Source organism: Salvelinus sp. IW2-2015, linkage group LG22 (assembly GCF_002910315.2).
Source record: "Salvelinus sp. IW2-2015 linkage group LG22, ASM291031v2, whole genome shotgun sequence".
NCBI lineage: Eukaryota > Metazoa > Chordata > Actinopteri > Salmoniformes > Salmonidae > Salvelinus > Salvelinus sp. IW2-2015.
The window spans coordinates 17944893-17955996 of NC_036862.1; the positions used below are offsets into that span (position 1 = coordinate 17944893).

General features: G+C 41.1%; 2 protein-coding genes across 3 annotated transcripts in view; both read left to right on the plus strand.

Moving 5' to 3' along the window:
- Positions 1-2673: 2673 nt before the first annotated feature.
- LOC111949625 (uncharacterized) lies at positions 2674-7568 on the plus strand. 2 transcript variants are annotated; one of them, XM_023966958.2, is made up of 4 exons: positions 2674-3224; positions 4010-4246; positions 4567-5752; positions 6368-7568. In XM_023966958.2, exons 2-4 carry the CDS (start codon positions 4108-4110, stop codon positions 6552-6554), a joined length of 1512 nt encoding a protein of 503 aa, XP_023822726.1. In that variant the 5' UTR covers positions 2674-3224; positions 4010-4107; the 3' UTR covers positions 6555-7568. The 2 variants fall into 2 exon arrangements, with proteins under 2 accessions (XP_023822726.1, XP_070290188.1); XM_070434087.1 differs by lacking the exons at positions 2674-3224; positions 4010-4246 and adding an exon at positions 4268-4390.
- A 2741-nt stretch (positions 7569-10309) lies between these two features.
- The window catches only part of LOC111949545 (alpha-2-macroglobulin), an 8162-nt gene continuing 7367 nt past the window's right edge, over positions 10310-11104 (plus strand). Inside the window, exons 1-2 of the mRNA XM_024134506.2 lie at positions 10310-10506; positions 10812-11022. Of these exons, the coding sequence (XP_023990274.1) occupies positions 10912-11022 (111 nt within the window). The 5' untranslated portion in view covers positions 10310-10506; positions 10812-10911. The remainder of the gene's footprint in view (positions 10507-10811; positions 11023-11104) is intronic.

Consider the following 11104-nt stretch of genomic DNA (forward strand, 5'->3'; position numbering starts at 1 on the left):
TACAGACAATTCCTTCGACCTCATGGCTTGGTTTTTGCTCTGACATGCACAGTCAACTGTGGGACCTTATATAGACAGGTGTGTACCTTTCCAAATCATGTCCAATCAAATTAATTTACAACAGGTGGACCCCAATCAAGTTGTAGAAAGGATGATCAATGGAAACAGGATGCACCTAAGCTAAAAACCTGTTTTCGCTTTGTCATTATGGGTATTGTGTGCAGATTGATATTGATGAGGAAAACATTAATTTAATAAATTTTAGAATAAGGCTGTAACATAACAAAATGTGGAAAAGTCAATGGGTCTAAATACTTTCCGAATGCACTACATATATTAGATTTTTTTTAAATGCAACCTTTATTTAACTAGGCAAGTTAGTTAAAAAAAAATTTTTTTTCAATGAAGGCCTACCGGGCCTGTCCCTGAACATTTGCCTTGTTCAGGGCAGAACAACAGATTTTTACCTTGTCAGCTCTGGATTCGATCCTGCAACCTTCCGGTAACTGGCCCAACGCTCTAACCACTAGAAATATATACAGTGGGGCAAAAAGTATTTAGTCCCACCACAATTGTCCAAGTTCTCCCACTTAAAAAGATGAGAGGCCTGTTACTTTTTCATCATAGGTACACTTCAACTATGACAGACAAAATGAGAAAAAAAATCCAGAAAATCACATTGTAGGATTTTTAATGAATTTATTTGCAAATTATGGTGGAAAATAAGTATTTGGTCAATACAAAAGTTTATCTCAATACTTTGTTATATACTCCTTTGTTGCAATGACAGAGGTAAAAAAATTCTGTAAGTCTTCACAAGGTTTTCACACACTGTTGCTGGTATTTGGCCCATTCCTCCATGCAGATCTCCTCTAGAGCAGTGATGTTTTGGGCTGTTGCTGGGCAACACGGACTTTCAACTCCCTCCAAAGATTTTCTATGGGGTTGAGATCTAGAGACTGGCTAGGCCACTCCAGGACCTTGAAATGCTTCTTACGAAGCCACTCCTTCGTTGCACGGCGCGGTGTGTTTGGATCATTGTCATGCTGAAAGACCCAGCCACGTTATCTTCAATGCCTTGCTGATGGTAGGCTTTGTTACTTTGTCCCAGCTCTCTGCAGGTCATTCATTAGGTCCCCCCGTGTGGTTCTGGGATTTTTGCTCACCGTTCTTGTGATCATTTTGACCCCACGGGTGAGATCTTGCGTGGACGCCCAGATCGAGGGAGATTATCAGGGTCTTGTATGTCTTCCATTTCCTAATAATTGCTCCCACAGTTGATTTCTTCAAACCAAGCTGCTTACCTATTGCAGATTCAGTCTTCCAGCCTGGTGCAGTCTACAATTTTGTTTCTGGTGTCCTTTGACAGCTCTTTGGTCTTGCATAGTGGAGTTTGGAGTTGTGACTGTTTTGAGGTTGTGGACAGGTGTCTTTTATACTGATAACAAGTTCAAACAGTGCCATTAATACAGTAACGAGTTGAGGGACAGAGGAGCCTCTTAAGAAGAAGTTCCAGGTCTGTGAGAGCCAGAAATCCTGCTTGTTTGTAGGTGACCAAATACTTATTTTCCACCATAATTTGCAAATAAATTCATTAAAAATCCTACAATGTGATTTTCTGGATTTTTTTTCTCTTTTTGTCTGTCATAGTTGAAGTGTACCTATGATGAAAATTACAGGCCTCTCTCATCTTTTTAAGTGGGAGAACTTGCACAATTGGTGGCTGACTAAATACTTTTTTGCCCCACTGTATAGAATAGAGGTTGCAGGTTAGGTTACACACATCGAGAAAGGATAGATGTAGAGAGGGTCAGACGACTGCAGGACATTTTCATGAACTTCATGACACGCATATTACAAATGCAAAGAATTGAGAGGTTAAATATGCACAAAAGCTGCAACGAGTGCAATAACAAGAACATTGTAAGCACAGAGGTAAGGGGATTATTTTAAACCCTTGGCAACAGACATGTCGAAAAAAACACATTTCAAAAGGGGGGCAGTGTTCCCTATTACTATAGCAACAGGAAGAAGACATGGCTGCTTCAATCAGCTTTGGGTTTCTCAGTGAGGAAAATGCATAGCAACTCCAGACAGAGAGTGGTGTAACTGTTGTACTAACGAGAGATAAAGTCAAGTGTAAGCCGATTTGTCCTCCTGTGTGTCCTTTTGTCCTTCTAACCATATGGCCCTTTRGAATTATTATTATACTCATTTCTATTAACAGAATATGGAAATAAGACCTTTCTTTATACAAGTTTGACCATTTTAGTTGAGTTGAAATGAATGGCTGGTAGCCTACTAAGTGTTTCTCTGGTTGAAGAYACTAAAGTGCATTACATGTATAATGAAAGTTGCTCATTCGTAAAGTTAGAAGGTTGCAACCTTCTTATTATAATTATTAAAGAAGTCATGCCTTATGGAGGAAATAATAAATACTAAAATAGGTAGATGGCCTCTGTCTCCTTACTACTTGTACACACGTATACAAARTAACATTGGATCTATGACAAATAAAAACATTGGACAATTCATAATAGACCAATAAGCGGTTCAGTCTAGATAAACCAATAGTGTGACCACAGTCTTACAGCATTCGGCGAATCCCCTGCGTATCTGATGCAACAAGGCTGCAACAAAAGTTACACCTTCCAACTGCAAGACTGTATCCTTCCTCCCGGGTGTGTGACTAAATAGTTCCTTATAAACCGTGGCCGTTATTACAGAAGGCTATAAGACATTCTCTGTGGGAGACATATTATTTACTAACAAGACATTAGCTCGGAAATATTATCCATAAAAATACCATGATGCAAAGATGCAGAGGGGAATTACGTTATTGCAACACAAGTGTGGGTGTAGAAATGTAGGTATATGCTTTTCAATTAAATAATTAAAAGTTACATCGTTTTCTTTCCATTTTATTTCAATATGACCTTTGAAAATAACAGAAGGTGGAAAGTCCCTTGCATATGACGCGATAAAAAGGGTGAAATGTAAACAGCGGATTGATTTGTATCTGTGTGATTCGGTCCGGCTTTAGGAGTTCCAGAAGAAGTAGCGGATCCCAAAACTTTCTGTTTGCAACTCGTCTTCATAACAGTCCATGTGAAGTCATTGTGTTCTTAGGAAGACATGGCTTATTAAATTGACCCCACTGTCACTCTAGTCGTTGTGCTCTGCATTTGCAACGCACTTCCAAAAAACTATCCAGAAATAATGGGGTAAGTGAAATTGTTTGTTCTCTTTATACTACAGTAGTTGTGAAGTATAATGTGTTGAATATGTTATCTTTGACATTGCAATTGTTTTATTAACCATTTCTGAAATTATTATGTTGTGGTTATTGTAATCACCTTTTAGTCTAACGGAGATATTTTGAATATACAGTTTTACAGTAGCCTACTGAGCTCAGAAGTGAGAATTGCCAGTGAAACATATTTGATCAGTGGACTACTATAGTAAAACTATATTTTTCAAATGTAGAAATGTGCTACATGTTAAAAACATTAACACATAACAATAGTTGGAATGAGAGGAAATGTATATMTTTTTTGTATTTGATCTATAATACACATAGGCTAACTAACATGAACGTTTTTTTACTATACTACAGACACCTCTCTCCTGAACTGTGAAATGGATTAGAATAAATACAATTTGATATGTTGTTGAGATATTATAGTTGCATTTATGAGGGGAGTGAGTTTTCATAGAGACARTGTTACAGTATATAGCCCTGAAACAGATTTCCTAACWTATTTTCCTAAAGTTCAGTAGTTTCATAAAAAGAAAACTTAGATGTTGTTTTATGCATGTAACATGCAATTATCAGGAATCTTTAACCAATTTTGGACTCTCTGGTACTTGCACTATTTGAATAGGTGTTTTTAGACTGTGGTGGTTTTGGGGGTGTGGCAGTGGGGTGTTGGTGTTGGTTTGGGTGTTTGGGTGTGGAAATTCAGTAGAGTTGTTGATAGTTTTCATTTGTATTTTTTGTCATTTACAGGTCTTCAAGTGTTCCCACCACTCTGTCCATAGTGACGCTTCTCTCAAACCCTCACACATTTAGTGCATTTCACCATTTGGACCAAAATAAAAGACACGATGGCTGCATCGATCCTTCGCAGGAAAATTCCTCTTGTTTGCATGGTCGACCTCATTATTCCCTCTCTCCAACAAGCTAACGACAGCCAATCCTGGGGAAGGAAGGGGGCGGAGTTATCGGAGAGACCGCACATAATTGGTGAGTTACTGCAATACGCTTTTTTATTTTTCCACATTCCAGGTGGAACCGCACTGCAGTACGAGCTAATGTCGTACAGTGAGTGAAGCTAAGTGGATATTTTCCCAATGAAGACGATGGCGTTCAATCATTTTCAAATGATCGGTTAGTTTTTCAAGGATATTTTTACTTTTCTACATTTATCGTCTTCGTTTTCAGATTTTTCTACATTTATCATCAGATATTAAAGGACTGTTTTTGTTAATTCCTCATTWAATTTTTATGCCTGCAATATGGACATTCAAATTAAATATTTTTAACGAAAATTGTATTTTTCGTAGGTGATGGTCAGACGGACTGGATGACGGAAAAAGTTGATTTGTCTTCGTTCCAGTCGACTACTGAATCCTCTTCTAGCTCATCTTCTCCGCCCTCACCGTTGGAACATGATGTCAAGGTGCCCTCTGACTTGGAGGTCATGACCTCTCTTTTGCAAGAGGAGCTTGCTCAGCTTGAGGATTACTTCCGGTCTGAATCGACTTCAACCAAATTGGACAAATCACCAAAATGTGACAAAGGCGCCCAAGCAATGGGTGCCCATTCTTACTACCAGTTGCCCTATGCTTCGTACAGTGGCAACCAATCAGAAACCAGCCCACTGKTTGTTACCCTGGCAACRGGGGAACTCGACCGGGTGAGCTTCTGTGGTGGTCCCRTTGGAAGAYCCAAAATKGCGAGACCAGCCCMATACAACTRTCATCATCGTTCATACAATACTTGCCGAARAATAGTTTCAGATGGTGTCAACAAAGTTGGAGAGGAACTTGAGCATGACACCTGGAGTGCCAAAGGAAGTTMCTCAGGAWGCACAGAGGTKGCTGTTAACCACTKTTCTACATTGAARASMGTKGGGAAGARCATTRGCAGTGTWAAGAAAGTCAGAGAATGTGGTGTATYGYTGAAGGAWGAGGAAAGTTATTGTTTTACAGAGGACGTTTTTTGCAGTGAAGAGATGACCAGAGGTTTTTGTATGGGTGGGTCGTTCGATACCCACCCCAAGAGAGAAGGACAGTTGATGCATGGTATGAAGGTTAGTGGTTATGATGGTATGGGGCTGGAGGTCTTGCATTGCAACAAAGATGGTGGACACTCTGGAACTATTCCTCAAGAGCCAGAGGCAAACGRTGGCTATTACCACCACCACCCGAACRTTGCTSATACAGAGCCTTATCATAGCTTTATMRGTGAAATCGAAGAGCCTACACAAGTACATGGTAYAGAGCCCCAGCATGRCCACTACCTCTTCCCAGAATGYMTYGGAGACCAAAGCTACGAATGTCTGTCAAGAGGAGAGAGCGAGGGGCCAATGGWGGGCTCGCCCATTCACAGGCAARCAGTACAGAGGYTAAAGGAAGATCCATGCTCCCTGAGCTGCCTCAAACCAGGCCTTGTCGCTGTCCCTCTGGAAGTACATACCGGAGAACGGAAGCAGAAGAAGAGAGACCAGAACAAAACAGCTGCTCACAGGTATGTTGTGAAAAATGTWGTGATTTTCTTTGTGTTATGATGTTTAAATAAAAACAGTGAGGATAGAATGTTTGGTCATTTTTTTTGTTTGACCAAAGAAACATCTGTGTACATTTTAACTCATCTTTTAAAGTTGAAAAACTGAACTTTTTTGTAGACTCTAATATCTGGTTTGAATGGGATAACTTTGGCTTTTCACTGATGTGATAGTGCTACTAGAATTGCTTAGTTACAAATGTGTTTTATAAAAGATGAAATCTGAACTCTTCTTCTAATAGGTCCCGCTATCTTGGATGTTCATAGATGCATATCCGGAAATCTAGTTCTTGAGGGATGAGGGTGGGAAAACATGTCCATGTTAAATTCATGATGTTAGCTTTCTCTATAATTAGAGAGAACTGATATTGAACTGCCAGCCTACTRTAGCTCAGTGACCCAGACATGGTAGCTTCTACAAAGATACAGAATGTCCTGTGGTAGGKTTTTTTGGACAGATGGGATGTTGTGGGTGTAGGACAGGGTTGGCAAGAGAACGACAAAATAAGGGGAAAAGATGTAGGGGGGGGGGGCTCCAATGGTAGATGCAAGCTGATCCTGGTATTTTGTAAACTAAAGGTATCGACTGCGTAAGAGGGCGGAGCTGGACATACTGGAGGAGGAGCTTCATGGGCTGGAGGGACAGAACCGGGAGCTCCGGGACAAGGCGGAGTCAGTGGAACGAGAGATTCAATATGTCAAAGATTTACTAATCGAGGTCTACAAAGCCCGTAGTCAACGCCTAAAGCAAGATGCCAGTGCCTAATCTCCCACCCACAACACCAGCACTCGCATCAAGAGCACTTGTTTGTTCAAAATGATAGTTGCATGATTTTGGTAGTTTTTCTAAAAATATAATCGCTTTATTATTGTTACAGACAATAAGCCACACAATGTATCTTTCCAAATGTTTCCCTGAATGACTTCAGGGCTTAGTTGGTGAATTTAGGAGGAAACTAAACTGTCCGTGACCACTGTGACACTGACCTGCACTCACAGCCTTGTAATRTTGGAGTTTGAGCTTGCAATGATAGACCGTTTTACAGTCATTTTCTAACCGTAATAGAAACGATTGAATTATGCCTGTTTTTATTGACAGTCAATGGCAGCATAAAGGAAGGATGTTTCATGCTGTGATGTTGTACGTTTTGTTTTATTTATTCATCACCTTTTGCTTTGTCCACTCATTTGGTATAAGGGATTGAASAAGGAATGTTTAAAATGCTGTGGAAAAGTTCATTAATAAATGCTGCAAACTACTAGGACATTCTATTGCTGAAAGGCTGATGTAGAACATGTAGGAAACCACCTAGACCTTGCTAAAGTACCCAATGCATGTTTGATTGTTAAAAAAGCATGATTGATTGTTATTTGAAAATGACTATTCTTTTAACTGCATGGCTTCATGATTTAATGGTTTCCATAGAGCATTTTCTCAAGTCATGCCTTTACTGTTTTAGTTTCATTAGCTGACAAGTTCCACAGAGCTTTAYGCTAAACTATTTATTTTATACTCAGGATGTTTGTCCACTTTTRCATAATGGGGAAAATTGACATGGCTATCACTGTTTTATCATCTTGGTTTTGTTCTTGGCTGTATTTTGCGAAAAAACAATCACCTGTTGACACAACAATAAATTGTTGTTGGCCGTAATGTCTTCATGATAATCTTATTTAATGAATATGTGTTGAATTCAGGTCYACTTGTTTGATAGATGACTATATCAGGTAACTATCAGGTAAATTGCAGTCAAATAAACCAGTTATGTTTTATCATTTATTCTTTGTGGACTGTTATTACAATTACAATTACACTGTTATAGAAGTCAGACAGTTTACATCWGTGTTGCTCAATCCATTCCTGTGGGACCCACAGAGGGAGTGCACTTCTCTGTTTTAGCCCAGCTAACACACCTGATTCTCTTCAAGGGCAGGATTTCCAAGCCTTGTTCATGTAGTTTAATGTATCTTCTGGAAAACTAGTTAACGGTGGACTCAATGGCTGTCAAAGTCCAGCGAATAAACAACGTTGTCAAGGTAGATCAAGAGGGAGTCTAACCATCGGCCAAGATACCGCTGTGCCAGGGGCCTTACACAGGCCGAAAGGTATCCGCTCAAAGACAGAAACCCAATGGGGTGGTAAGGGGCATTGCAGGGGCATTATGCAGACCGGAAGGTATCCGCTCAAAGACAGAAACCCAATGGGGTGGTAAGGGGCATTGCAGGGGCATTATGCAGACCGGAAGGTATCCGCTCAAAGACAGAAACCCAATGGGGTGGTAAGGGGCATTGCAGGGGCATTATGCAGACCGGAAAGTCAAACTCGTAGACATCCAGCGGAGGAAGGGTAAGAAAAAAGACGGGGGCGTTACACAGGCTGAAATATTCCCAGTCAAACTCGTACAGACCAGACAGTGTGGTAAATACATCATCTGTGGATCTAGCCTGGTAGGACCAACGTGATTACTGCATTCACCATTCTATTTCACTTCACATATTACAGAATAGTGAATGCAGCGATCAGGGTGGTTTCACCAGGCTAGGGTGGATCCAACTTGACCTRCCAATATGTCGGTGTGTAGATCTGAAGGAATCAGATTGGTGTAGCAATATGGCGAAACCCTTAAACCCTTTATAGGTGTAGTACTGTATCACTATTTTGTAACACTTATTCAATTCCTTCATATCCCAAAAGGCTATGCATTCTATTTGGGCTGTATTCTCAAAGTCATAGACAAGAGTAGGATGTGAGATGCCCCTTTCTTCTATGTCTGTTTTGAACTGAGATTTCACTMCCTCTKGTCTGGTTGGCTGCATTGCAGGGAGAGTAAGTACATATMTTTTTTACCACTAGAGGGAAGACAGTAAGGAATCATGACGCATATAATGATGAAAATTAGTAAATGTTCTGTTTACCATAAAATCTTGTGTTTTTCATAGAAATATGGGACATTTTACAAACACAATTTCTACAATGCCTKCAAACAATCACTACGGTAGTAGGAGATCACTCTCTAGTGTAAAGTCAGGGAGGAAAACATAGAAAGTATCAGGATAATATTTCACTGTAAGGTGACACCTGTTGTATTCGGCGCCAGTGACAAATAATTTGTTTGATGTAGTATATTTCAGGTTCTTCAAAGTAGCCACCCTTCACCTTGACAGCTTTGCACACTCTTGGCATTCTCTCAACCAAAATTCAAGAACTTTGTAAGTTTCTTCAAGTGCAGTTGCAAAAACCATCAAGCGCTATGATGAAACTGGCTCTCATGAGGACCGCCACAGGAAAGCAGCATTAAGAAGAAGAGACTTGCTTGGGCCAAGAAACACGAGTAATGGACATTAGACTGGTGGAAATCTGTCCTTTGGTCTGATGAGTCCAAATTTGAGATTCTTGGTTCCAACCGCCGTGTCTTTGTGAGATGCAGAGTAGTGTGAACGGTGATCTCCGCATGTGTAGTTCCCACGTGAAGCATGGAGGAGGGGTGTGGGTGTCCTTTGCTGGTGACACTGTCAGTGATTTATTTAGAATTCAAGCCACACTTAACCAGCATGGCTACCACAGCATTCTGCAGTGATACGCATCCCATCTGGTTTGTGCTTAGTGGGACGATCATTTATTTTTCAACAGGACAATGACCCAACGCACCTCCAGGCTGTGTAAGGGCTATTTGACCAAGAAGGAGAGGGATGGAGTGCTGCATCAGATGACCTGGCCCCAGAATCACCTGACCTCAACCCAATTGAGATGGTTTGGGATGAGTTGGACCGGAGAGTGAAGGAAGAGCAGCCAACAAGTGCTCAGCATGTGTAGGAACTCCTTCAAGACTGTTGGAAAAGCATTCCAAGTGAAGCTGGTTGAGAAAAATGCTAATATTGTGCAAAGCTGTCTTCAAGACGAAGGGTGGCTACTTTAAAGATCTCAAAATAAAATATATGAAGAAAATAGTCAAAATAAAGGAAAGTATTAGTAGTATTGTAGTATTATTTTTATTTGTCCAAAATTTGACTGGTACTGTGCATGCATACACCTGTTAATTATTTGTATTGCTAACATTATTCAGTACTCATACCCATATTAAAGACCAGATAAACGGTCTTTGTTGTATTCAATAGGGAACGCAGTGGAAAACCCATAGACATTTTGCAACTGAAAATTAGCATTTCTTATTGGTCCAGGTATTCCCTCACAGTTTCAATCAGTGTTCTCCTGTCTGGGTGCCTAATGAACACAACACTGTTGTATTTATATGTGGTGTGTCAGGACCCATGGTGGAGAAGAGTCTGGGTGTCTGAAGGCAGCAGTGTCTGACAAGTGGAGAACACCTACACCACAGCCCTGTGTCCTACACATTCACCCTGGCACAAACCAGGACATGAGGGCAAGCTCATCACCCACCTGGACAAGATTGCTGATACCTCAGGTATGTGTCTTGTCTCTTTGTGAAAATGTCTTTGTCTTTACCTGTCTGTCTGACTACCGTGAAACGTCACTGTTTCTACTGACAACGAAATTACCACAGTGGCAATCGTCACTGGCAGAGAGCAGAGGCTTCTGGGCGGAAGACGGACTCTCTGGAGGTGGAAATGACATCCTACGTGCTGCTGGCGCTGCTCTCAGGCCCCTCCATGCCAGGCTTTGGGCTGGACTACTCCACCGCCATCGTCCGCTGGCTGGCCCAGCAGCAGAACCCCTACGGAGGTTTGCTTCCACACAGGTACTTTATTGGTCTGGTAGACATTCATTCACTCTTGCAACTCATCTGCCTGTCGATCCTACTGTTAGTACATGGTTCAACATTGATCACACCAAATACTTATTTTTATATGAAATGTAGCATATTGGACATTTTATTAAAGCCTTACTTCATAACACATTGTATGGATTTCCTTGAATTGTTGTGATTAATTTTACATTCTTATTGTATGCTTTGTTATATTGATTCTCTCCATCCATACCCAAGCTGTAGTCATCCAGATTTGTATTTGCAACATTATCTCCCTCTTCTTCCCCTGTCACCAGGACACAGTGGTAGCACTGCAGGCCCTGGCCAAGTACGGTGCTGCCACCTTCAGTCCAGAGGGCGCAGTGCAGTCAGTGTGAGCTCTCCGGAGGCCTGAATATGGAGTTCACTGTGAATCAGAACAACAGGCTGCTCTATCAGGAGGAGCAGCTGAAGGAGGTCCCTGGGGACTACAACATCAAGGCACAGGGCAAGAGCTGCGTGTTTGTGGCAGGTCAGGCTCCAGTCATTTGCCCTTTGCTGCCTCTCTACATGCAGTACTGAGGTCTGGTTTGTGTTCAGTAGGGCACAT